Here is a 27,658-nt window from a genome sequence, read left to right as displayed (position 1 = left end):
CCATGTGTTACATGAACACACCAGGACTCCTGCTGCTGCTCCAGGCCCAATCCAGGATGGAGCAGGGCGGGATTTTCCAGCCATGACGTTCTCAACTTTTCCAACAATCTCGTCACTTAAACATCATGGCGTAGCAATGTGGAGGGACGGCCGGGGGTACGGAGAAGTTCAGAAATACGAGAATTGGGATTTTATTAAAAACACGGCAAACTTACCAGCGGGGGAAGGCGAAGTCTCGTCGGTAGGAGGTAACGGTAAGAAAAAGTCGGTTGGTTTGGCCTGTGATTTATTTTCTCTATCGGCTCGGTTAGGTTCAGGAGTTACTCATTTAAAGTCGAAACAAGCGGCCACGGTGGCTCACGGTCTGTTAACATTTTAACATTACTATTTTAATTTAATTTATTTTTTGTTTACATTTCTCTCCCCTTGAAGGAGAATTTCTATTTACGGTTCATCGATGTTTTTTTCTGGGACGCTTGAGGAACATTCAGGGAGTCTCTGGTATGCTCTCAAGCTTTTTTTATAAAAAACAAAAAAACAAAAACTGTTTAATTTCACAGGTTGCACATTAGCACCGAATAAAACGACTAAAAACACATCTTATTTACTTCAAGCTTTACCTGTATTTACTTCCTAGCCCAGGACAGCAACGACGAGAACACATTACCTCCATAATAGTGTGGAGAAAGTCTAACTTTAGTTTATGACTTTGCCACATCTCCAGACCCTGTGCCTAAAGACACTTTTTTTCTTCTTCTTCTTCTTCTTCACTCTTTCCTTTTTGTTTTGTCTGGAAGTGAGGCTAGGTGTGTTATATTGTTGGTGATAAATTGGTGAGATTGACTGTGATTTCAAGATATATTTGATTCTATAGTTGAATTCAGCTGGAGCCTAAACGAGGCTGTCCACTCCAGAGTTTTTTTGGGAATTCATTAAAAAAAAAAAAAAAAAAGTCTTGGCATTTGTTCAGATGGTGTATTGAACCTCAGCCGACCTCTTTAAACTGTTTGCTCTTCCTTCTCAAATACTCTCCAAAACAAAAGAAGTGTCTTTAAAACCAGAAACCAGATGCTCTCAGCTGTAATTCAGCCACATCACCCACCTCACTACCGCCTCTGCTTTGCCAGACTTCATCAGGCACTTTAGTAGGGACACATTTAAGAGTAACCATTGAGCCAAAAGTCCTTCGTTTCCCTTTTGCCTGCTCTTAACTGCAGACTAAAAGAAACTACTTATAAGGAGTCGAGTAAAAATGTTGAAGTGGCCTTGTAAACCTGCAGATCTACTTCTTATATGGAGCTTTGCTGAAAAGGCAATTGTGTGTAAACCTTCATCTGTTTTGATTTACATAACCTATCCCTCAGTAGGCTACCACGTGTGTTTTTTGTGCAAATGTCGAACAAGAAAACCTGGTATAGGTAAAGTTGAGTTGTGAGCAGCTGTGAGTAATATACAAAAAAATGTGTGCAGCCATCCAACTAAATAAAATGCTGCCATGATCTTTTACCTCCACACGGCCTGAACACATCTCAGAGATGGTTTAAAGTGGAAGATCTTTCATTCAAAACCCACTTTTCAAATTTTGTTTACTGTGTTGATACATGACACCTTCATATTTACAGTCAGTAGTTCATACTGCTTCACCCACCACTCATGTCTTGTGGGGTTTTTTTTATTTTGTTCCAGCCATGGAAGAAGGCTCCCACACACTTTGTCTCCACGCAGGCTTGTTGATTGCTGGTGTAAAATTAGTGGTGATGTATCCTGCTTGCTCACTCAGGTTGGAAATAGCTGCAGGTTATTCCTGAGCAGCGGCCTGCAGGCTGCGGGTGAATGCCCCCCCCCCCCCCCCCCCTGTGTCTACACACCCAGTGAATTAGCAAAAACACACCACTCAGAATGCAGCGCTCCACTTCTTGCACCCTGGAGCTTTAAGACCTTGTTTACCCCCGAATATAGCATCAGAGTTTGAAGTAAAACGTGACAAGATGTGCCGGCCAGAATAAGGCTTTTCTCATGGAAACACTGTGTTAAAGTAGATATTGAGTCATGGCCTGCATGACTTCAAACATGTTTAAGTGTCGTGGTTCAGTGAGACTTCGATCCGTCCCTTGAAGGTCACAGACATCAGCCCAGATTTCAAAAACGAAATAGCAAAGTAAAGTTGAGTTATGCCCGCATTGTAAATTCCTCTCTCCCTCTTTTTTTTTTTTTTTTTTTTTTGTAGTGCGTCTTGTCTCAACACAAGCCGTAAAAGCCAGTTGCATGGCTGCTGTAAACCGTTTCTCCCCCTTCAGGAACAAATGGCTCAGTGGCTTCTATATGTTTTTTTTTCTTCCACTTCCTGTGTGTTAAGAAGTGCACAGGGAATTGCTGCTTTTTTTTTTTTTTTCTTATCCTAGAAAGACTTGAGCTGGCTCTCTCTGTGAGAGTGAGCCCTGCGATGGTTCTCTCTGCCTGAAGGGTTTGAAAAGCCATTACAGTGATCCACTCTCCCTCTTGTAGTCATTATTCTCCGTCTGTCTCCGTGAATTACATGGCTGTTATAACCACAGGGCTAGGCTGCTTTCTTTTTTCTATTTTTATTTATTCTATTTTTTTTTTCCAAGCTCTTTGCGTCTGAGAACATTATGCGGGCAGGTGTTGTTGTCATACTTGTAGCCTTGCACTGCAGTTTTTTTCTTCTTCTTCTGTCTTTGTCTTCTCATGCCTCTCAGTCAAAATACCCCCCTGTACCCTGAACAATAGCCCTCTGTGTGTCTCATGGTCGCTGTAAGTAGTGGTAGAGGAGCAGACAGGGAGACTTTGTTTTGCCCAGTGATGCTTGCTTGTTGTTGTACATTATTTTCGATATCTGCTCATAGTAAGCTCACTTGAGATTGAATGTCAGACCCAGGGCAAACGCAGAGATGACCTGCTGCATGTGAGGGACATTCAATAAAAAAATGTAAACGATTTAAAAGGTTCATCAAGTGATGTGACGGAGAATAAATCAGACAAATAGGGCTTGTCAAGCCAAAATGACAGACGCACTCACCAGCACATGCTTCACTGATGTGAGGAATGTGATCTTTGTCATGAATTTTACATTTCTGGACTTTGGAAGTCAAAGTATGGATTTTTTTATTACTACTGTCAGATATGTTCCATTCAAAATATATTTAATATCCGCATGATTATCATTTGTTGTATCCTAAAAAACACTGATCAGCCTTTGTTGATGAAAGAAGACATAGTCACCCTTCCTGCTTTCCAACCTACCCTCTTACTGTTTACATTTCTCTAACATACCATTTGGGGGCGTCCCAGGACGAAGAGGACTTCTCTGTCATTAGGCATTCTTTGTGCTCAGATCCTCTTGGACTCTTATGTCCTCTGAGTCCACGTAGAAGGCCTCGGAAGTGCCCGGACACGGTCTTTATACTTGTTTAGCTGTGAGTGACGTGAGGACGGCCGGTTCCCGAGCAGCGTGTCTGGTCTTGGCAGGGTGTGTTTGAAGAGCGTTTGTTGAAAGCCATGTGTTAACCTTACCCATGTTTGCCTTACTGCTGTGAAAGAAGAGCTGACTCAGGTTTTAGAAGGGGGTGGGGGGGGGGGGGGGGGGGGAGAACACCCTGCGGGCCTTCAGTCTTCTCACTGTGGTGATCAAAAACTGTCTGTGTTGTTTCTATATTTTTCGTGCACAGATCGATTCTGGGATCTGAAAGAAAAACTGCTTTCTACCAAGTTACTTTTGTTTTGAAATATCAGTCTGGAAAATGAAGATAAACCTGAGAGAAGAGTTTCCATTTAGAGTCTGTTTATGTTTGTTGTGAACACCTCAGCAGTTTACTATAAGGAGCTTCCTGACGGCATGCTGATTCCTCCCATCTCCCCTCAACGCTGTGTTTATGGTGGCGTTTCTCATATTTCGGCGCACACTTGTTTTACACATAATGGAAAGCGCCACCGCAGGAATCCTCAAATAACAGCATGAGGTCTGTGGGTGGTTTCCATAAAGTTAGAAAATGATGCTGCGTCCCAGTGTCGGGACACTCCCAGGATATCAGACAGCCGATTTGTGCCTCTCTCTCTCTCTCTCTCTCTCTCTCTCTCTCTCTCTCTCTCTCTCTCTCTCTCTCTCTCTCTCTCTCTCTCTGTGTCTCTCTGTGTCTCTGTCTCTGTCTCTCTCTCAGTGCCTTTTTGCATGCGTTTCGAAGCATGATGAAATGTTTAAAGATAAAGACACTGTTGTGCTGCTTTGGACGATGTCCAGTAGTCGCACACTGACACGAGCCTTCCTTCCCCTCCAAACAGAACGTCCCATTGGCTGGATCGGACATCGTTAAAATATTTAAGGTAAATGGCCTGATTGATATTCTAAAAAGAGTGATTGAAAGTCTCACTCTGCAGCACATCGATCAGGGGAGAACAACAACCACAGACCACGTGTTGCTTTAGCTGCCACTCAGCTTGTCATTGATTCTTTAATGGGGGCGGGGGGTCTTTAATTGGATGCTTCAATCCCACTTTTCTGCTCTTATTTTAGCCAAGAGAGCTGAAACCACTGTTGCTGCCGTCCTCGTCCTCTTCTTATCTCGCACTCAGAGCAGCTGCTCTCTTTTATTTGTTATTCCGTAGACGAAACTACGATAATACCAGCAGCTGCTCGCTCGCTTGTCCATCTCAATAATCCTGGATGCATTGATCATGAATTCTTTTTTGACCTAATATCAGGTTCCTTGTTTTATTTCATGCGGTGCTGCTTGGCACACGTTGCAGTGTGTCTCATGAGTTTTATTTATTGCTCATTTCAGTTCAACATCTTCTGGATTTTTTTTTGATTTTTTTAAGAAGAGCCTCAACATATCTACAGTCAGGACTGCTAACATAAACTTAAACGTTTAAGTGGCTCTTCCTTATTTAAATGGTTTCATTTCTTGTTCCAGGTGGGTTTTTTTAATCGGTGACTGAAGATGATGTCTGATGCCAGCGACATGTTGGCAGCCGCTCTGGAGCAGATGGATGGCATCATAGCAGGTAAAGTGATCCTCTTGTCATGACCGAAAAATCTGAGGCCAGATGTGTCGTGATTCACCAAAAAAACCTGAAGAAACAGTCTCTTAAATAAAGCTCTTCCAGGTAAAATCTTGTGACGTAGCTGCCGCTTCCTGCAACGTGGAGTTCCGTGCGTGTCAGAGAGGGTTTGGTTTTACGATCGTTTGGGATGAATGGTGTGTGGAAATACTCACCGGCTAGGTCCAACAAATGTTTGTCACTTTTCGATGCGGTGACGTGTTTTCAAACGTTACACGCGCTATCATCTTTAATGATCTGAAGTATTAAAAAGTCCCAAAGCTTTAAAAAAAAAAAAAACATCGGCCATACATGAAACCAAATCTGCTGCGAGGGAAAGAGAGCAGCAGTGTCACAGGTTGGTTGGACGTTTCTCAGGTTCTTTTGGTGTCTAATAGACTGTGAGGAGATGCTGCCGAACTTACACAAATACATTTGGCATCATTTTGGTACCCCTACTTTTCCAATTTATTCAGATCAATGCAATTGTTGACAATTGAACCAAGGAATTGCCAAATATTGGCTGCTGAGAACTGCTGTTCTTTGTTGCTGTGCTTTTAAAAGTGGTGTGGATGTTTTGTTTGATTTTTGAACCAGCATCGTGTCAAAGTTTAAAATTCTGTTTCTGTGTGTCATCAGTGTTTCTTATAACATTTTTTGTGTTTGGCATGGCTCTCTCGAGTCTTTTAAAACTACAAAAGAAGATGGATCAGACATCAGTGCCATGATAAGAAACTAACTTCACTTCAGCCAGTGCTTTCTGACGGCCTTTTAGTAAATACATTATCTCCCTTGTTTGAACCAAGTTATTACTACAAAGTGTCTTTTAACTTTTATTTGTACAATTTTAAACATACATGCTGTTATTTGATCTGTCAGCTTAGATCTGTGTGGGCAGTAACTCCCTTTTATCACTTCACAACCTGAGCCAAAAATGTTCCCTTGTTGTTGTCTGTCCTTTCCATTACGAGAAGTTATTTTAAGGAGTCTTTCTTTAGGTTCTGTCTCCTTTTTTTTTTTTTAAATAACTCTCTCTCTCTTCTATCTGGATCCTTTTTGTCTCAGGCTCGAAGGCTCTAGACTACTCTAATGGACTCTTTGACTGCCAGTCGCCCACCTCTCCCTTCATGGGCAGCCTGCGGGCGCTGCACCTTTTGGAGGACCTGAGGAGCGTCCTGGAGCTGATGGACACAGAGGAAAGGGAGAGCCTTCGCTGCCAAATCCCCGACTCCACAGCCGACAGTCTGGTGGAGTGGCTCCACGGTCACCTGGTGAGAGCGTCACGTGATGCGTGCTCAATGAAGCTCTGAGAAATAACACAGTGTTGGAGACAACGAACAGATGAGTGAATGCCAATGAAATCTTAAAAACAATGATTTAACATTTTCCAACTTTGTTCCAACTCATAGAATAAAGTTTCTGGATTCTTCCAAATAGTGTAGCCTCAGGTTGAATCATTTCACCAGTAACATCTGATAACTGGTTTCTCTAGACCTTCAAGATGAGAAAGGGCTCGTGTTACCTTTTTTGTTTCTTTTTTTTCCTCTGCATTACTGGAGTGGAGTATTTGTTGTTGATTGTGGGTAGCAGGTCTCTTCCCACGTCTGGTTAAATGATGCAACCTTGGAAGATGTTTCGTCTGTGATATTGGGACAGAGAGTGCTGTGAGCGAGCTGATCTGTTTCGCTTTGATCGCGCTCACTGTGCGCGCCGCATTAAACTTTGTGAATGCAGACGAGCGTTGGCAAACGTTCCTTCGTGCCAGCGGAACACTCGCTCGTTTGCTGAGCGACAGCATGGCTGTCCCCGTCTGCCGGGTTCCCTGGGAGTACAAAATGAAATGCTGTCAAAGCCCCAGCTACAGCGCAGAGAGAAACGCACGCTGACTTCTCGGGCTCCAGAGTTGTGTTTGAGAGAGAGAGAGAGAGAGAGAGAGAGACGGGCTGTGGGCCAGAGAAATGCCAGAGTTTTTGTGTAATGCTGCGAGTCCTCTCTCTGTGAACAGCCGTGTGAATCAGTGTGCTCAGCCATGTAAGGCGCTGTTTGTGCAGGGCAGAGCAGTGTAGCCAATCACACTCTGATGTAAAGCAATGCATGTGAGATAAATGTTTAACTTAAAGCTCCACAGTTGTCAAGCTCGACTTTATTAACGTTGTTTTACTACTTCCTTAAGTCTTTGAAAAGTCAAACATTTCTCTTCCATGATTCAAGATGACTTTATTTAGTCCCGAAGGAAGTTTGACTTGGACGTACAGGCTGCTGCATAACACATAACACGACAGAATAGAAAAATAGAGTAAGACAGTGCATAGCACACATGTACTGACGAGTGCAATAAAGTGCATACCTTACATATGCATACATACATGTATACATACCTACCTACATAACTACATACATGGCATTGCTTTCCAGAAACCTCTACTTATGGCCTGAGTTCAACAGAGTAACGGATAGTGGGATAAGTGAAGATTTGTACCGTGTCAGATATCTTATTCTTATTGGACAAAACGTGTTCCTTTCTCTCTGCAGTCCAATGGGCACATCTCCCTCAGTGGGAGTGAGCACTACCAGGAAAGGCTCTCCCGAATAGAGAGCGATAAGGAGTCCTTGGTTCTTCAGGTACCCAATCAATCCATCAATGTTTGGTTATGCTACAAAGTGTTTCAGATGTTGATATAAATATACTGCTGGACAGAAATGAAATCTCTCTCACAAATGAGAACAGACTGCTTGGGTTTAAGCAGGTGAGCGTGCTGACAGACCAGGTGGAAGCTCAGGGGGAGAAGATACGAGACTTGGACTTGTGTCTGGACGAGCACAGGGACAAACTCAATGCCACTGAGGAGATGCTGCAACAGGTGTGTGTGTGTGTGTACAAATAGCATCGAGCACCTTCTAAATGTGCTCTTACTGACCCATATATGAGTGAAAGATTTTTCTTAATTCCTCTTCGCAGGAGCTTCTGTGCAGAACAGCGCTGGAGAGCCAGAAGCTGGAGCTGATCTCTGAAGTGTCCAACCTGAAGCTGACCCTGAATAACATGGAGAAGGACAGACTTGACTTTGACAGATTTAGAGACAGTGAGGTATGCAAGCTAATTCTTAAGACAGGGATCCTCTTTGTCCTTTCTCTCTCGCTTCATTATACGCACACACTCGCCCACACACACACACACACACACACACACACACACACACACACACACACACACACACACACACACACACACACACACACACACACACACACACACACACACACACACACACACACACACACACACACACACACACACACACACACACACACACACACACACACACACACACACACACACACACACACACACACACACACACACACAAACACCAAACAAACCCTCATTCATGTTGTCTGACACCTGTGTGAGAGAGGGACTTCTACTTGTAGTGTGATAGCAGCTGTTCTAGCACCTCAGGAGAAAGTCAACATTTAACAATGTCATGGGAAAGAAAGGCCTTCTTCACAGTGCTGATTGGATCACCTTCTGTTTAATGTAAATGATCAAAGACTTTAACCAACATTAAGATCAGTCAGTTGTTTACTAGAGCCGGGGAAGATGGGGAGGTTGCTGCTCCCGGATGAAGCGTGCAGAATACTTGGAAAGATTTCAAACACGTCATGTTGTTGTTGGAGCTACGCGGCCGTCTCTTCCACCCCACTGGAACAAAAAGCTGCTGTCCCTTTTTTTTTTTTTTTTTTTTTTTTTTCTTCTGCCTCAGAGCACAGAAATCACTTCTCTTCTTCTTCCAGCTTCCTCTTGTGTTTTCACCGCTGCCGCTTTAAAGTTTCTAATCTCCAAGGAGCTTAGTTTTCTTCAGCTATTGTATGTACAAAGAGTTTTTAGAGCCAATGTTTGTGCTGAACTTAGTTGGAGCTTTCATGATAATAATAAACCCCATCCTCAGCAGCCATATGGACAAAGATGAAGTTTTAGATGAGTTGTGATGCTTTTTTATTTTGTTTTATTTTTTTACTTCCACTCTGTGATCTAAACTCTGTTTCCCTTCAGGATTTGATTCTTGAAATAAATGAACTTCGGTACAGACTGACAGACATGGAGAGTGAAAAACTACAGTACGAAAAGAAACTGAAATCCACAAAGGTGAGATGTAGCTCTTTTCTTTTTTCTTTTTTTTTGATCAAAACTTCTCATGACTCACATCTTTTCTAGAGGAGTCTGCTTTTTGTATGTGTCTAAAAGAATGGTCTCCTATATCCAAACTAAAGCGTAGATAGAGCCCAAAAAACAATCCAGCCTGAACCCAACCTGTGCACATTCTCTCTGAGCCCAGTCCATCTCATGAACTGTATCCATAAAAGCTTTTAAAGCGTTTAAACGACGGAAACCTGTTGAGATCTTAACGTGCGCCACACAGAAGCAAGTATTACAAAACACAATGTCGGCTGCCTAAAAACACAGATTATAACGATTAATGAAACCAACATTTTTTTTAATAATCGTCTGCTCATCCTGAACTGTTTGGTGCGGTCTATCAGTGTGAGTGTATCTGTACACTAAGCTGTGGATCCCCCTGCTCCTGAGGCCAACGTCTGCTCCTCAGTTGGCTTTGACACCCTCTGCCTGGTTCTGACCTGTCTTCCACCTTTCTCCTTCAGATTCTTTTGCTAATATGAACGTTGTCTGTCCGCTGCTACACGGTTGTGTGTGTGTGTGTGTGTGTGTGTGTGTGTGTGTGTGTGTGTGTGTGTGTGTGTGTGTGTGTGTGTGTGTGTGTGTGTGTGTGTGTGTGTGTGTGTGTGTGTGTGTGTGTGTGTGTGTGTGTGTGTGTGTGTGTGTGTGTGTGTGTGTGTGTGTGTGTGTGTGTGTGTGTGTGTGTGTGTGTGTGTGTGTGTGTGTGTGTGTGTGTGTGTGTGTGTGTGTGTGTGTGTGTGTGTGTGTGTGTGTGGTACCAGGAGATGATCTAACCTATAATCCAAACACACTTCTTTTTATTTTGCTGTCTAATGTTACAAAATGTTTGGGCTCCATGCTGTGAATATAATCAGGTGAAAAGATCCTCATGGCTGTTTATAAGACATTGTTTTTCGAGCGTAGAACTGGATCCAAAGGAAATGTTCCCATCACTTATTAGATTATTGAAGTTGTTTTTCTTATCTCTGGTAAACCTCAAGAAGAAATTCTTTGCCGAGTGTAAAGCAGCCCGTTCACTTTAGCAGCGCCTGTTTTGATGGTGCTTTATATTTGACGTGTCTCGGTTTGGTTTGATGACGAATGCCGTGCTTCACTTCTCAATCTCTGCGTCTCTATTTTTTCCTCTGTCTTCCTTGTTTGTTTGTTTTTTCCCTCTTTACTGCTAGTCTCTTATGGCCAAGCTTTCTAGCTTGAAAATCAAAATGGGCCAGTTGCAGTATGAGAAACAGAGGAAGGAGCACAAACTGCTGGCTATAAAGGTTGGCTTTCCTCAGGATGGTTGTGTTGCTTGCTGTATGATTATGGTTTTTGACCTCACCCTTTGGCTCCTCTTCTACTTTTATTTTGGTGTTGAAATTCTTTCAATCTGGTTTCCTGAAGGTTTCCAAAACTGTATTGTTGTTGTTCTTTTCTAATTCTTTATTTATTGACCGGTCTGTCCTGAAAGAGAAAAAAAAAACCATTAAGATGATGTAATTGACTGAGCTGTGTAAATCAAAATGCCAAATCTCAAGTGTTATCAGAAACACCACTTCCTTAAGTGTGCCCCACTTTTCCTAACCACAGGTATGCCATCATTTGTTCAGTTTCTTTTGTTGGCAGTTTTCTCTTTTTGTTTGTTCTGAGTTTTCCCTCCTTTGCACTGATTTACTTTTCCCGTTGTGATCTTCAATTAAAACCTCTTTAATTTTGGATAGCTTTGCTTGGATCCTATTTCTGTTCACTAAAGCATTACATGTATGTGTTACTCCCTCAGCCCTGCATTACCCTTCCAAGCAGGTGTGTGTGCCACGTCAGCGTCTGCGAACCTTTTTGTGATGTGGTTTGTTTGAAGTGTGGAGTCCAGGGTGCAGGAGGAGGCGTCTCACTGTTGTCGTCCGTTTTGACAGGAGGAGCTCACCGTGCTGAGGAGGCAGCTGGAGGGCAAAGATGGAGAAATGAGGCGGCTACAGGATGAGGCAGGCTTTAAAGTGGGCGCCTCGAGCAATGCGGAGCACACGGAGAGAGGTGCGTTGAATCACAAGACGCTCTGTAGATGAGCCAGCGTATTGTTCAGATTCAACTGTTAAATGACTGAGTGGTGATGTCTGTGAACAATGTGAAAAGTACCTTACCTAGTTCTTCATAAGTAATGGGATGTAATATATGATTTTTTTTTCTTCATAATTCTGTGTCCTGTTTAGTCTCTCATCCAGACGAAACTCTTAGAAAGAGGCTGAAAGAGAAACGTAAGGGGGGTTTGATGCTTGTGTTTATTTTTATTGCACTTTGTCCCTGCACCCGTCTCAAACCTTTTATCGCATGAACGAGCATGAGCCATGTGAACTCGGCTTGTCCATTATAACCCATTGGAGTGTTAATACATGACTGCGGAGCAACGCATCACCAAGCTGTGAAACCTTTTTGTCTAATGATAGCACTTCAGACTAAACTAAACAAAGTGTGCTCTTAATGTCCCAAACAGGAATGTCTGCTTTGTGTTTTCAACAGGAATGAGCAATGAATTACCACTCAGGCTGCACGCTCGTCCTCCTGCCTCATGTCATCCATCAATAAATGTCTCCTCTACCCCTCAATACCTCTAACCCCCCCCCCCCCCCCCCCCACACCAACATCCAGTGTGTGCACTGCTGTCCTGTAATCTTCCTGTCACGTTCTGTGTTGTGAGCCGGTGTCTCTGTTGTCAGTTTTGACAAGTTCCCTTCCTGTATCACCACTCCTTCGCTTATATAGAACATTTGTTTTCAGTTCTCAGACTTTCATGACTCGAGATCTGGCCATCATAGAAGTCTGAGACTTTTCTTTATAAAATATCATATTTTCATTCAGATCAGTTTAAATACATTGACCAGTGAGGCTTTCTTTCATTTGAGCAATCACATTTAAATATTTAATTATTTTGAATGACTTAAACGTAAAACATTGGAAAAAGCTTTAAAGATTCTACATCCGCTCCTATCGATGCTGACTAACATTTTTCAATTGAGTGGAATTTTCACTTTTTAAAATGCAAAGAGCTGACTTTAAAAAAAACCAAAAAAACATATTGTAGCCGTGATGTTACTGGAATAACATCAAGTAATGTAAATCCATCAGTCCTACACTTTGTGTCATCATCCAGCCCTGACACAACTGACTTTTTGTCCTGAATCATTTCCTTCTTCTCTAGATGTGGAGGTGCAGAGAATGAAGAAGGCAGTAGAATCTCTGATGGCAGCCAATGAAGAAAAGGTACATTGAGTGACCTCTGACTTGTTTGGGTTTATTGACTCCTGCACTGAGCCCTTCGTGCCATTCTAATCGTTTTCTCCTTCACAGGATCGTAAGATTGAGGAGCTGAAGCAGTCACTGCTGCGTTACAAGAAAGTTCAAGACATGGTGATGTCAGTGCAAGGGAAGAAAGGTTCGATAACCATAAGTTGTTCAATCATTAGTTGTGTATGTTTTAAACCTTTGTTTTTACCACTTATGGAAACTGCAGGGGTTTTGTTTCAATAATCTAATATAAGTGTAATTAAATATTTAAATGTATTGAACTTCCTTTTTGTTTGCCTGCCTGATTTGTTCTGTTACGCTGTCGTCGCTTTGTAAACCAAACCAGCAGATCTGTGCTGTATGCTTGTTGATAAAGAATATATGCAGTAGTCAGGGGTCCTTGTTTGGAAACATCTGTTCTAAGAGGTACATTTTAAAAGATGTCTTTCAGAAGATCTCATAACATCTGTCCTCTTCTGATGCAGCTTTTCTTTTTTTTTTTGTAATCTTTTACACGTTTGTTAATGGCGTGTTATTTATTGTCTACTCCAGAAAGAACAAAAGAGACTGAATTCTTGGAAAGTCATGGCGATGGAGTGGTCACGTTCATATCAACCAACTCTGTGTGTGTGGAGTCCGAACAGTCTGCAGGGACAGATGATCAACAGCTGAAAAGAATGACTCCTGATGAGGTGCGTGGAACTTTTTATGATGTTTAGTCCCAGGTGTTAAATGGGGAAAAAAAAAACATCTCAACATTGCTATTTGGGGTTTTGGGGGTTGGAGTTAATGTGGAAGTTAACATTAATGGCATACACTTGAAACATTATTCTGTATTCAAAATCACTTCACTTCAATGTGAGTGATGAAAAGGGTAAATAAGTCAAAAAACATTCTTGTAGTTTTTATCGGGAACCTCACATGATGCTCTTGGTGGAGCTGTTTTTGTTTACGAACAAGTTCTCGTGATTCTTGTCATGACATAAAGCTACTTAAATCTCATGAATCTGTAAAGAGCCTAAAGTGTGCTGTCTCTAAAACATGAGTAAACCATGTTTCCACCACATCTGTGTTGAAAGGATGAAAGTGTTGAATTCAAAATAATTTAAAAACACCTTGTGTCGGCTCTCGAAGAATGTGTGAAGTTTCACACCGTTGTGCTCTCATAGCCTCGGGAGAAACATTTTACGAGACAAACAGTCTTTTTATTTTTAAACCTTTTTCTTTTTCTGTTTTTTTTTTTTTATTTCTCTGCTTAGCTGGAAATTCTTAACAGGATGAGCGAGGAGCCTTCACCCACACCGAGCCCTCCTGATGCAGAGCGAGTATCAGAACCTGCCCCCGCTGATTTAGAAAGGTGACAAAAGAAACGCAGAAATTGTTTAAACAAAAGTCAAGCTCAGTTTAGAATTCAGCAGACGTAGTCATTACTTTTGAGGACATACTGATGTTTATCGTCTTGTGTTGCCGCTCATTTCAGAAGGACTGTTGTGTCCACAAAATAAGGCGGAAGCCCCTCAGGCTGTTCACTGCAGCCGCTGACACTGACGGACACGTTCACATATTCGTTAAGTCATGTGGCACTGCAACACCTTTAGAGAATCCTATCACCCTTTGAAATTAAGACAGCGGTGTCCCTTCCTGCACTCAGAATTGTATAGATGTTTATACGATGTGAACAGATCAAGAGTTGTGACTTTAGAAAATATTTAAAAACATATATTCTTACACAATTGGGCGACTTTAGGATGCAGAAAGAAAACCGATTTGGACCGTCTTCCTGTGTGATGATTTCATACGGTTACTATGGTTACTGTGCAGCTATGTTTCGTTCACTACAATCTGTTTTTGCGTGTGGCAGCCTATGATGAAAGTTGTAAAGGTAACTGCATTATTGTTGTACTACTTGCGGCGTAACTTGGTTGAAGTATTTTGATATTGAGCCGGTGCTTTGATCTCACTATATGCTGGTTAACTCTCTGCAAGGTGCCTTTTCTTCTTCCCTTTGTTGTATCAGAAAGATGTCGAGGAAGTGTCTCAGGAGCCTTGAATGAAGTTGAACAAACCCACCTTGATCATGTGAGACAGGCTGCCTGTTTCCACCACAATAGTGTGAGAGTGAGGAGTGACGGTCATTTCATTTTGTCCTTGCAGCAGCCTTGACACCGCAAAGACTGACAGCCAAGACCAGATGGATTGGAGCAGTGTTGAAAAGGTAACGCATGATGATGTGAGGAAGTGAACTTGAAGTCTTTATGAGTTGTGTAAATTGTGTCCTTTCCTCACAGCAATATTCAGAAAATGAATTAAGGTGTTTTAAGATGGCATATCTGTCCAGTGCTACAAGTACAGTATGACTGGACTTACTGTAACAGTTACTACTAAAACAAGTCAGTTCTATACATAGCTCAGTGTATTTATAATATATACAGTATACATTATCTCTTTTAATGTTCAGAATCAGGATAGTTTTTTTAATTGCTAAGTACATTTACACATACAAGGAATTTGTCTTGGTGTATTTGAGCAAAAACAGTGATCATGGGAAATAAAGCCATTGCATTAAGCAGTTCAAGATGGACGCTTGGTTTCAGCATAGTGCAAAGACAAACAAGTTGACTCTAATCTAATCTTCTTGAACACTATGAAGTGACGGCATGATGTATTGTGTCCTCTCAGAATACAAGTGAAGAGATCAGTAAGATCAGTGAAAAGCCTCCCATCAGTGCCTCTGCCACCCTGCCTGCCAGCACGCAGGACGACAGCTTCGGCTCCAGAAAGGCACGTTCTTCTTTCGGAAAAGGCTTTTTCAAGATCCGTGCGGGCAAAAAAACAGCCAGCACCCCCAACCTAGGTAAGAACCAACTACATGAATCAGCAACTGAAACCTTTTTTTTTTTTTTAAACATTATTCCTGCCATGAAATTGCTTGGCTGTTCTGGAGAAAGTACGATTTTCCCGGAGTGTTTTTTTCCTGACACCATGTTTGGTTTCTTTTTTTCTAAAGCCACACCCATGAGTCTACATGGACCAAGACCTTAATTTGCAGCTCACATAAACTTCAGTCCCCATTTAATTATGGAAGTCTGCTCTGTGCTGTTGTATGCCCTTCATTTCTGTGTATGTGCTTGTTTTGTGTGTGTGTGTGTGTGTGTGTGTGTGTGTGTGTGTGTGTGTCTGTGTTTGTTCCACCTCTCCAATCCTGTTGTTATTTCAATCATAATTTCTGCCCTTTGTCTTGTGTTTGTTTCGTTTCTGTTGGACCCTGTCGTGTGTTGTGTGCACTTTGTAACACATGAAGACCGCAGCAGGAGTGCAAGTGCGCCTACGTTAGGTACAGTATAGACCACAGGTCATTGTAGGGCTGCAGGAATTCTCTGAAGAAAACAAAAAGACTCAACTAAACTCTGATTGCTCACCTCTGCTTTTATCTGCTCTCATCCAATCAGCTCACATCTTTTTTTTTTTTCATCATACTTCAGTAGATGCAGTGCTTGAACAACCACTCCCTTGCCTCTGCCTCGTTCCCTACAAATGCAACATACTGTCCATCATACAGACTGTCTGTTGTGTGTGATGATTTGGTTAACGTGCCTGCTTTTATTTTCTTTCACCCTTTTATAAAAGTCTGTGTCAAAATCCAGACTATCAAATCAGATTATTTTGGATCTGGAAAGCATTTCACTAAAAATCAAAACAAATAAGGAACTAGTTTGTATCTAATAATTAAAACTATTTTTATTTCTGCCTTTGATATCAGCTGCGTCTGGTGCATGCATACTAAAAAGGGTATCGGCTTCAATACCCACAACCCCGACCTGTGAGTCTGTCTTGATCCTGGTCACTACACTGACCCTGTGCGGACCATCTGTTTTTTTTCTCCGATCTGGGCACGTGTGCTAGGATGATGCTCATGATGATGCTGATGATATTTCTGTGGGTATTTGTTTATACAGCGGAAACAGAGCAACAAGGCACCGATCATCTGGACCTCGCTGGGCTTCCACAGAGGTCTGCAAACAGTGACAGCACCCACACGCTCCCTGTGACCCCAGAGGGCAAGAAAAAATCCAAAGGAATAAAAAAGCTCTTTGGAAAGTAAGTACACAACATCATGAGAGTCTTTACCCAAGAATACTAAACCTCTTACTAAACTACTAAACTCGCTTTAACACAATATTTTATCGCAAAAGACTTATCAAGAGAGATATCTAAAAAAATAAAATTCTGTCTTTTATGTATTTAGGCTAAAGAGGAGTCAGTCTACAACCTTCGACCTGGATGATAACCTACCAGAGGGGGAGTTCAAGCGAGGTGGAGTGCGAGCCACAGCTGGACCTAGGCTGGGTTGGTCTCGTGACCTCCAACGAGTCAACAAGTAAGTCAGTGCATTGAGCCAGAAAACTAAGACTCCCAGTTCGGTTTCTGTGTTTCTCATTTCTGGTGTTCAATGAAATTCAGGATCTTAAAAAGATTTGATTAGATTTTTTACAAAACAGTCCGTTTGTTTTGTTTTTAACTGGCTTGTATTTATTTAGTCCTGGCCTTTTCTATGGCTGCCTACATGACTTGTTTTTCAAAGTTTCAACTAGTATTGTCTTCTTTTTAGTGAGGTTGATGCGCCCTTTGCACGCTGGTCAAAGGATCAAGTATGTGACTGGCTGCAGGAGCAGGGTCTGGGTCTTTACGTGAACATGGCTCGTGTATGGATCCGCTCCGGTCAGACGCTTTTACAGGCCTCACAGCAGGACCTAGAGAGGGTGAGATGAAGTGGAAGAATTTAATTTGTTTATCAGAGCAGACAGACGGACAAAGTGTTCTTGTTTTCAGAACTGCAGGGAATGTTTTATGTGTGAGTAATCCTTAAATGTCTTCTTGTGAATGTCCAGGAGCTGGGCATCAAACACCCACTGCACAGAAAGAAGCTGCAGCTGGCCCTGCAGGCCCTCGGCTCAGAGGAGGAAGACAATAAGGGAAAGCTGGACTACAACTGGGTTACGAGTGAGTACGGTATTTCAGTTTGAGACAAGAACAAAGTTATAAATGCTCTGCTGCTCAAAGAAAAAGGGATTCCAACTTTGAACTTCGAAATATACGTGACTGCGAGCATGACGTACTCCTCATGACACTTTCCATTTTTCTCTCAGGATGGCTGGATGACATCGGTCTGCCTCAGTATAAAACGCAGTTTGACGAGGGGAGGGTGGATGGTCGCATGCTGCACTACATGACAGTGGTGAGTGTTGACATGACACGCGAGCTCTCTCCTCAAATCCCCGGGATAAGTCCGTCTTAGGAGTCTGACAAGTACAGTGCCATCTCCCATCAGAATAATTGCATGGACAGTCTAATGAGCTCCACTGGATAAACCTCTTTTACTCCATCCATGTTTGTGACAGAGCGAGAGTCACACCACAGCATCTTTATATGTTGATGCTGTTGATGCTATGCATGGGGATTGGGAGTGTATATATTTATGTATGTATATATACACGTGTGTGTGTCTGTGTATATATTTATGTATGTATGTATATATACACACGTGTGTATGTGTGTGTGTGTATATATGTATGTATATATATATGTATATGTATATATATATATATATATATATATATATGTATGTGTGTGTGTATATATTATTTTACTGTAAAACAATTACTGTAAAATGTTTTCAGGTACAAATATGTTTGGGTTTTTGTTGGGTATTTTTTACTATTTTCTGAGGTGTTTCAGCAGAGGGAATAAGAAAAGATAAATATCATCTTAAGCCCCCCCCTTCCTGAAAAAGACAGAAGAGAAAGTAAACTTGTTAAAAGAGCCACAAATACAAACACATTTTGTTTATGGTCTGGAGATGAGCTGATTTATATAACTGTCACATGATGTCATTATATATAATATATATCGTCATTCCTTGTTAAGAACAGGATATCAGAGGTCCAGCTGCAGGGGATTTCTTTGAGTCTGTCACAGATGTCTGCGTAACTCAGGATTGACTGTTCGATATACAAATATATCCGCTGAATCCCATTCGAGCAAAAGGTTAACATGTAAATACAAGTTGACATGTTGGCTGTCTGTAACTTTGTCTTTTTTTGCTGCTGTCCTTTGGAAGAGAGGTTATTAATCTTAATGGGACAAACCTGGTTAAATAAAATAATCACAATAAAAAGGTAACTGCCAAGCGATCATTGTAATCATTTTCATTAAGTAATCATCACTGCCTTTCATTGTCCTTCAGGATGACCTGCTTTCTCTGAAAGTAGGGAGTGTCCTGCATCACCTCAGTATTAAGAGAGCTATCCAAGTGCTTCGCCTCAACAACTACCAGCCCAACTGCTTACGTCGCAGGCCATCTGACGAGGTCTGTTCACTTCGGCAGTTGTAATGAGCGATCTGACGGTGCTTGCAAGGAAACACATTTTCTCATCGTCCCTCTGTCTTTGTGCACACAGAACAATATTTCTCCAGCAGAGATCTCGCAGTGGACTAACCACAGGGTGATGGAGTGGCTGCGTTCTGTGGATCTTGCTGAATACGCTCCAAACCTGAGAGGCAGTGGGGTGCACGGTGGCCTGATGGTACTGCCGCCTGGCTTTCAGTCTTTCTGAGAAACCGGTTTTCTCCTGCGCGTGGTCAGTCAAAATACACCTCTTCTTTCTTCAGGTTCTGGAGCCTCGGTTCAACGTAGAGACCATGGCTTTGCTGCTCAACATCCCCCCAAACAAGACGCTGCTACGTCGCCACTTGGCCACACATTTCAACCTGCTCATTGGATCAGAGGCCCAGCAGCTCAAACAAGAGTGTCTTGAAAACCCAGACTACACTCTTCTTACTGCCACCACTAAAGTCAAGGTAACACACCAGTTTATGAGGACAGACTTAGTAACGCTAGTACAAGAGCTGCACAGTATTGAAGACACCTAATTACTAGTGCACTAATGTCTGTGTATCAAAGTTTAGCCTATGGAATGAATATATGAACTCTTTATTTTTCTTCCCTCTGCTCGACAACCCAGCCAAGGAAACTGTCGTTTGGTAACTTTGGCAGTCTGAGGAAGAAGAAGCAGGAGGAGAGTGAGGAGTACGTGTGTCCAATGGATGTGGAGATGCCTAAAGGACGAAGTTTTCAGAAAGGCTTTGAGCTCCAAATCTACGAGGACGACCTCGACAGGCTAGATCAGGTAAGTTAGTTCTTTATGAGATGTGCTGAACAAGAGTTTTCTAACACATGAAAGGTGTCGAGATGCTATGTTGAGAGAAAAAAAAGTCCTGCCAGTTGGTGGCATGTGGATAGCAGTGGAAGCATTTTGGCTTCAGAAGACAGAAAATGAAAGACAAAAACTGTGTTGCAAATATTACCAACATGATGCAGCATTTAATCAAAAGTACAGCGAGGAGCTCCAATCACCTCCAGATTCTCTTAAAATAAGTCGTGAGAGAATTGTATCATGAACTCAGTATGGTGAATCATATCATGAGTTGAGTGAATCGTTACTTCCCTATGAATAAGTGTAAAAACATACACACACACATAACGAAATACACACACACAGTGTACAACCAAATAATAAAGTATAAATTGTTTTTATTTTATAAATGAAAAATGCCTTTTCATTTATAAATTAGGGGCCTAATTAGGGGTTGTTGTTTCCCATTTGTTTTATATTAGTTACTTTATCTATTTCAGTCCAATTTATTGGTCTGTGACCTTCCTGGCTCTGGTATTATGCCACTGAAATTGTTATTGTAAAAGCAAGACAAGTGGCGCCCTTTAATTTGGACCACTGTGAAAGCAATAAATGCTGCACTGTTTCAAAAGGAAGAGCTTATCAAAATAGGCATGGGTCCAGATGAGGATGGTGGTCTGCAATTTAGTGATGGCCACTCCAAAAGAACAAAAACAGTGGGCGTGTAATTCATTGGATATTTGCCTGAAGACTGTTTAACGAACACATGATCTGATCAGGTGATCCATGTTTACAAATAATGTATCATTTACATTATGAGGAGTGAAATGGATTTTATTTTGTCTTGTGCACGTTGCTTCAGTGTTGCTTTTTTCAAATGATATTCACTCTCCAGAAGTACCAGTGACTGGTTGGTGTTCAGTTTCCATATCGATTGTGACTGTGAGGTTTAAATCTGTCACTTGTGTCACAGATGGACGACTCTGAAGGAACTGTGAGACAGATTGGAGCTTTCTCCGAGGGAATTCAAAACCTGACGGTAAGACTGCTGCCATAACACGGATTGAACTCTTTCGTAGTACTATTTGTTTCATGAGGTTAACATCCTTCATGTATTTTGCTTTCCACCAGAGCATGCTGAAAGACGATGAATTCTTCAGAGAGATTTCAAATTCACACAACAACAGTGTAACGGATGAAGAATCAAATGCATGAGACTGTGAGCACCGTGAGACCGTGAGCACCGTGAGACCTGCGCCTGCTGGGAAAGAAGCTCCCCCCTCCACACACAGACTTTTCACGACAAACAAAAATGCTGCCAGGTTTCTTTTAAGTGTAACATTCAGACATTAGCCTCAAGTATTACAGTGTCTACTTTCTCTTGTCATTTTCAAAGGGTGGTTTTATGAAAGCCTTCAGTCTTGGAGGCTCCATTACTCTTTACCCTTTCCTCTGATTGTTTTCTGATGACAGAGGGAACATTTAGGGCCGCACCACTGCCTGTCTGCCAGCTGGATTCTGGATATTTTGTACTCTACTTTGTATGAGCATCATTACAGGTCTGTCCTGACGGGATTAAGTGAGAAGATTCCAAGCAACATTGTAAAGCAGCAGATTTCAGGCGTCTTTAATACAGCAATATCGAAAGATTTTAATATATGTCTTTTTGAAACTGCCTTCATACTGAAGAAAAAATAGATGTACATCCAAATTATTTCAAGTGTAAAGTTGTAACTTTGAAACAGCTGCTATGTTTGTTGGTTTTTTACAGAATGTAACCTTGCTTATTAAATGAAAATTATCATTTTAACTTTTTACAGGATTTCACTTCACAAGTACATATCATACAAAACAAAGACTGATTACTATCATTGCATGGTTTGAAACGCCACACATTTATGTATATCAGAGCTTCTTTATTTTATCTTTCTTATAAATGTTTTTTTAATGGGGTTTTTTTTGTTGTTTTTTTTCCAAAAGGGCTGATTAGTTCAGTGTGAAGATGTCTTCAGGTTCTATTTACATAATATTGTAGTTTACCCAGAGAACACATCTTTTTTTTTTTTTTACCTTCATTCGTTTCTAAAACCAATAAAATAATTTAAATCTTTTCTCAATGGGGCTTGGTGAAATCTTTAACACTATTTGTATTTCTATTGTAACTCAGCTTTGATCATACTTTGTGAAAGCAGGGACTTGCTGAGTAGTACATTTCAGATAACAGCAAGGACAGAAAACAAAGCTCTACATGTATTGAAAAGCCACATTGGATCTCTGAAAATTTGAGACTAGTCATCAGTTGCTAATTTATAATTATAGGTAGCCTAAACTGGAAGAGTCAACTGCAGTTTAAAAAAAAAAGGACAACAGCTAATAAGTTTGTATTTAATAAAATTATAAGACATTGCTTTTAAGTCCTTGACAAATTACCCAAATTTATTGCCAGCACATGGTTTTGTTTGGATTTTAATGTACGCAAACACAATCAGGATTTCTTTGCTTTGTGCATGGCAATATGTTCAGTTGAAAATCATTAAGAATCATTCTATCCACCCATAAGGTCATTTGATGGATGTCAAATTTTTAGTTAATCATTGTTTGTTTTCTTAATTTCAGAGGTTTATAAGAGGAATATATTAGCTGAATGAATTATTGATTTTGAAGAGCATCTTAGTAACATACTCAAAAATCACAAATGTCACTCCCTTCATATGCAATTCTCTTCATAGAATTATACTGCAGGCTGCCTTAACGTGTTTTTTTCATTATCACATCATTTAAGAACAGCAAGCACACTTTAAACTAGTTTACTAACAGCTTTACTGAGACGTCTCTTTATATTATAATCAGTATCTTAAGAGACAGTGACACAATGTACATGCTAGATATTGGTAGTTTATAATAAGCATAGCTTACAATACCTTAATTTGTCTAATTCATGACTGAACCATTAAACCATCTTTAGTCTATTTAGTAGGAAATATGTTATTCACGAGAATAATAACGTCATTTTCATTTAAATTAATTGAATATAGGTGAATACTGAAAATATAATCAAGAAATAAAAAAATAATACAACAAACAAACTTTGATGGCCATTTTAGCTTGATAATACACTTGCCATTTCTCATTGTTTTAAATTGTGGATTTCTAGGCATACTGTTTATTTTGAGTCTTGAGAAAGACAAAATAAAAATAATATAAACGACCCTGAGTTTATGAAGTGAAAAAAAATCTCACAATTTCTTAGTGTTAATACGTTTAATTTGAAAGTCTAGAAGTGAAAAAACTTACAAATGTGCAGGACTGCGGGTTTAAAGCGCAGGGGGAAATTGAGAACTGGTCAGATACCTTGTATTTGTCTCTCTATACCCCCTGTCTGATGTGGTCTAATTTGTTAAATAAATTTAAAATGTGTGTTGTTGTTATTTTACACTCTATGGGTCCAACCGACGACCAACACGTGATGTATTTAAAGTTGATTGCCTTAACGCCATCAGTGCATCTGTAGTACAAGTATGCCTTCACACCTGCGTCAACCAATGAGACAAGCGCCATCTGGTGGCTGTATAAAGAAAACATAGTCACGTATTTTCGTCTAAGAGTTGCGGGTGGAGTCCTGATTTTTTCCAGTGAAAACGTGACTTACAGCGATGCCTTGCAGTAGTTCGAGCTATATGAGCGAGAGAACCATGGCGGCCAGGTTTGTGTTTTTATTATTGATCAAAAGTCTGATGATGATGTCAACCTAGGAGACAAGTTCATTTGATATGGATGGATAATAAAGCAGATCATTTTTAAACAATAACTTTTTTTATTCAGTATCATTGTATTTGTATTGAAAATGTGCCAAATGTGTGGTTCACAGGTTCTGTGGAGTCATTTTCTTCCTTACATTGTCCCTCACTGGGCTAAATGCAGCAAGGTAAAGTATCTCATAAGATCTTTTGTCATGACTTCTTGTGTTTTGTCAGTTTCTGTATCTCTCCTGTCTAACTGTGTCACAGACCAGCTGTAAACCAGGAACTTTCCACTCTTTTTAATGAGCTGTGGACATTGGATTTGAACAGAATGACACCTGGCATTGACTACACAATCTCCACTCAGGTATGGACAATATTCACATTCTGCCAACACTTGAATTCGGTGATTGATGATTAATTCTGTGTTTTAACCTTACAGGGTAGAGCAAGTTTTGTAAACCCAGGCAACCATCTTGTTCAGGATTATGCCTCACTGCCTCTGTTCTCCAACGTTAATGAAACCAAACTGAACAACATAAAGACATTCTCCAGTAAGTGTGTCTTCATTCACGCAGTCTGCTGCGTTCGCTTCTTCTCCACCAAAATATGAGGCTCATTTACTGACTTCTCCTTTAAAAATGGGATTTATGCATCTGCAGGGTTCACAACACTTCTGGACAACTATGAGAGGTCCACTGGCACGACTGAACTTGTCACAACTGAGGAGCTGACAGAGATTAATCTCTTCCTGGATGCTGTGTTGGAGACAGAAGTCATGAAGGTACAATCTCACATGTTAAAACCTGCCTCTGACACTTACACTTCAGCAGTTCACTGAACTTCTGTGCGTCACTCTTCATGTCTTCCACCTGTTTTACGCCATTATTTTCAGTAACAATATAATTTATATATCAAACAGAACATTACTTTTTGTTTAGCTTCTCTCCCTGGTTGTTTCCTGTTTATAATTCTCCAACATTTTGGGGGTTAAGACTGGGCTGAGCTCCAGAAGGACTTTTGTCTCTTCCTGTCTCACTGTTCGATGAACACATTATTTCATGATTATATAATGGGGGGGGGAAGGGAAAACATCTGTGTGCAGCTGAGGAATGCTGGGTTGGCTTCAGTGGTTTCCCTAAGGAGGATCTGTTGAGAAATGTGGACCGGGAGTATTTGTTGTGTTTGGAAGAAAAACATGTTAGTTCGATGGACCCAGTCAGGAGACTCTAGAGTCTGTTGGGGCAAAGATTAATTGGGTAGCCTTTCAACCAATGTTTAGTAGGGCAACAAGAGTGAGTGCTGTTTGATGGGGCTCCTTTAAAGAAGTTACCTAACATCATTGGAAAATGTGCAAAATTTCGGCCACTGTTCTGGGTCCCCTTCCTGGTCTGAGACCCCAAGCAGTAACCTGCCTTGCCTGTTGACAAGCCGCACCTCTGGATGGACCTGATGACTGCATTTTACTTTTTAGTAAAAGTTGGTTTTGACAACAAATTTGAAGGTGGGTGACGCTCCCATGGCTTGGTGTTTGTTCTGCCCTCAGAGTCTGCCTCCCCACCTTAAACAATATGGCATGGTGCACCCAAGTCCTTCCACCGAGGGACCTGGTCAGACAGCTTACATGCATTTAAAGCTACAGACACAGCCTGTTTTGCGGAGGGCTGAGTGGTTTACAGGCATGATGATCAGAGGGGATTTTGAGTGAGAAACTTGATCTGTGTAACTGTTTTGGGGAGCTCTGAGAATTGAAAGCTTAGTATTTGGTTCCTTCTGTCAATCAAGCACATTGAGACTTCTCACGCTACAAAATGATAAGATTTATTTACAGATAAATACTTTCATTTTTGGTTTCATTATTAGATTCATGTAATACAGTTACAGTAAAATATTTAGCAAACATTTCATTTGATTTTATATACTGCTGGTAGATCGCGTCGAAAAGTCACATATAAAGTGTAATGTAATGAATTTCAAAAGACAATAGAAAATAAATATTTCAGGGAAAATCTAAGCAAAAGAACACAGACAGTGGACATTTAGAAAACAAAAATGTAAAATGGTAAAGTGAGAAGTCAGAAGTAATAGTCAGGGGTGGCAGTAGCTCAGTTTTTAGGGATCTGGATTGGGACTTGGGTTGGGAACTGGAGGGTTCAAGTCCCAGTACGGATCAAATCTGGAAATTGGTCTGGGAGCTGGAGAGGTGCAAGTCCACCTCCTACACTTGTAAGATACACTTGTACAGGACTCAATGGTGAGTGTTTTTATTATAAAGTAGTGGATAAGCACTGCCGAGGTGCCCTTGAGTAAGGCACTGAAACCCAAAAACTGCTCTGTAGCACTGTGGGCAGCTGCCTTGCTCTGAGACCTCTGCATTAATTCATGTCCTTAGGACAGTCAATACTGTACTTCAATGTTCTTTGAGAGCCTGAAAACAAGAAGGACTTTGGTCTGCCATTAAAGGTGTAAAGTCAGAAACATATTTTAATAAGTGAAAAATAATCATATTCATACTAACATGTACATGTGTAGATGATTTACTCTATATTGAGAGTCAGCCTTGTGGAGTCTGATCTACAGCGATGTGTATATAATTGATATATTTTAACTGTATGTGCTCTACAGCGGGCTCATAGGTACCTGGTGAGCAAAGGAAAATCCCAATCTACACTGAGGCTTTTTAAGAGTCAGCTGAACCTGATCTGGTTCCACCTTTATCGCAGACAAAGAAACGCAGGGTGAGATGCACGCACATCCTCATTTATTCTATTTGTTGAATTATTTTATTTGGATCATTCAATAAATGACCAGGAATTATGTAAGTCCTATTGTAAGTCTTATAAGTCCTATAAGTCATGTAATTAACTACAATTTCATATAAAATATTTATTTAAGCTGTTATCAAGTCATATTTTTGTCTCATATTTTCTGCGTTAAAACATTCACCAGCCTGGACTCCAGTGGATTCGAGCATGTCTTTGTTGGAGAGACAAAATCTGGAACAGACATTGTTGGTTTTCACAACTGGGTCCAGTTCTACCTGCAAGAAAAAAACAACAACTTGGACTACAAGGGATACAAGGCCAGGGATCATGACTTAGTATGTAAAACAGTCGACAGACAAAACACGTGAATTTCTTTCTATCGCCAAACTTGTTGTTTATTTCTCCGTGTGTGTCTCCAATTATTATTCTAAATCAACATTGAATGCATTTCTGTCTGCAGCCTGATCAAGACGACCATGTCCTGAACCTCCAGTTCAGCTGGCACGGATTGGTGAAACCCGTTGGCAGCGCCTTCATCGGGACCAGCCCAGAGTTTGAAATGGCCCTCTTCACCATTGTCTTCCTCATGAACACAGAGAGGAGCACCACAGTGCTGGTCAACATTGACCAGTGTCAGATAGAGCTTGTGGTCATCAGGCATGGACGCTCCCTTGGGACGGCATACCCCAAACTGCTCAGCAGCAACAGCCGGCATATTAGACAGCACTCACATTAAAGTGCAGAATCATGTGATTCAAAGTTATGCTTGCATTTGTCATTATATCCATGAATCTCAGACAAAAATATGTAGCTGTTTGATTAAAAAATGCACGCAGGTGTTTACATGTATCTTCTTTCTACTAGGGCCAATTGTAAAGCTTGGCATAAAAAGGTATTTCAACAAAAGAAATTCAAATGTTTTGGTAAATGTATGCACCTCAATGAACTTTTTATTAAACCATCGTAGCACATTTAAATCACCTCTTGGTCTGAGAGTAATTTATGTGAAGAGGACTTCAGATAAAAATGAGCTCAAAGCTAACTCTGGAACAAAGCAGCAAAAGCAACACTTATGTTTGTTATTGTACTTGGTCCCTATATATAACACATAAATACCTGATGGATCAAAGAATTGTTCATTAATAAAAAAAAGTATCTGAAAGTGTGATCCATTTTTCATGTATTGATATATGGTTTTGTATTTGAAATGTTGTGTTAAGTATTACCGTCACTGAGAACAGCTTTGTTTCAACGTAGCTCAGAAAGAAAACTTTTTGGTTTTCTTTGGAGGGGGGGTGTTATACCCTTAATGAGCATCACAAGGCTAAATAAGGTACTGTTAAAGGCTTGTTAAATGTCTGTGTGTTAACATATCAGAATCAAAGGCCCTGCATGGAAAACACTTAGGAATAACACATCAGGAAGCGTCCCTTTCTTTTTTCATTCTCATTT

The 27,658-nt window shown here is 40.9% G+C and overlaps 2 protein-coding genes across 5 annotated transcripts; both read left to right on the top strand.

Moving 5' to 3' along the window:
• Positions 1 to 13: 13 nt before the first annotated feature.
• On the top strand, positions 14 to 21,812 carry ppfibp1b (PPFIA binding protein 1b). Of its 4 annotated transcripts, none has more exons than XM_079345446.1 (27): positions 14 to 254; positions 4,929 to 5,019; positions 6,121 to 6,326; positions 7,588 to 7,677; positions 7,803 to 7,916; positions 8,015 to 8,143; positions 9,110 to 9,202; positions 11,143 to 11,260; positions 11,437 to 11,481; positions 12,423 to 12,484; positions 12,572 to 12,656; positions 13,061 to 13,200; positions 13,768 to 13,865; positions 14,666 to 14,723; positions 15,188 to 15,362; positions 15,810 to 15,842; positions 16,465 to 16,606; positions 16,755 to 16,886; positions 17,118 to 17,268; positions 17,398 to 17,509; positions 17,656 to 17,744; positions 18,753 to 18,875; positions 18,967 to 19,092; positions 19,178 to 19,366; positions 19,531 to 19,695; positions 20,675 to 20,740; positions 20,833 to 21,812. In XM_079345446.1, the coding sequence occupies exons 2-27, from the start codon at positions 4,956 to 4,958 to the stop codon at positions 20,914 to 20,916; spliced, it is 2,889 nt and encodes a 962-aa protein (XP_079201572.1). In that variant the 5' UTR covers positions 14 to 254; positions 4,929 to 4,955; the 3' UTR covers positions 20,917 to 21,812. The 4 variants fall into 4 exon arrangements, with proteins under 4 accessions (XP_079201572.1, XP_079201571.1, XP_079201574.1 ...); XM_079345445.1 differs by having other exon boundaries at positions 15 to 254; positions 14,663 to 14,723; XM_079345448.1 differs by lacking the exon at positions 11,437 to 11,481 and having other exon boundaries at positions 15 to 254; positions 14,663 to 14,723.
• A 1,332-nt stretch (positions 21,813 to 23,144) lies between these two features.
• endouc (endonuclease, polyU-specific C) lies at positions 23,145 to 27,183 on the top strand. The gene is made up of 8 exons (XM_079346510.1): positions 23,145 to 23,404; positions 23,570 to 23,626; positions 23,709 to 23,808; positions 23,884 to 23,995; positions 24,104 to 24,225; positions 26,067 to 26,179; positions 26,391 to 26,541; positions 26,667 to 27,183. Exons 1-8 carry the CDS (start codon positions 23,355 to 23,357, stop codon positions 26,940 to 26,942), a joined length of 981 nt encoding a protein of 326 aa, XP_079202636.1. The 5' UTR covers positions 23,145 to 23,354; the 3' UTR covers positions 26,943 to 27,183.
• Positions 27,184 to 27,658: the final 475 nt, after the last annotated feature.

This window comes from Symphodus melops (genome assembly GCF_947650265.1).
Source record: "Symphodus melops genome assembly, chromosome: 6".
NCBI classification, from domain to species: Eukaryota; Metazoa; Chordata; class Actinopteri; order Labriformes; family Labridae; genus Symphodus; species Symphodus melops.
This window is presented reverse-complemented; position numbering and strand designations above follow the sequence as displayed.

Coding starts and splice junctions, on each gene's coding strand:
- ppfibp1b (XM_079345445.1), top strand. CDS start 4,956: ATGATGTCTGATGCCAGCGACATGTTGGCAGCCGCTCTGGAGCAGATG. Junction 11,261..11,436: donor TGCGGAGCACACGGAGAGAG/GTGCGTTGAATC, acceptor TGTCCTGTTTAG/TCTCTCATCCAGACGAAACT. Junction 12,657..13,060: donor GTCAGTGCAAGGGAAGAAAG/GTTCGATAACCA, acceptor TGTCTACTCCAG/AAAGAACAAAAGAGACTGAA.
- endouc (XM_079346510.1), top strand. CDS start 23,355: ATGCCTTGCAGTAGTTCGAGCTATATGAGCGAGAGAACCATGGCGGCC. Junction 23,809..23,883: donor ACTACACAATCTCCACTCAG/GTATGGACAATA, acceptor TTAACCTTACAG/GGTAGAGCAAGTTTTGTAAA. Junction 23,996..24,103: donor CAACATAAAGACATTCTCCA/GTAAGTGTGTCT, acceptor ATGCATCTGCAG/GGTTCACAACACTTCTGGAC.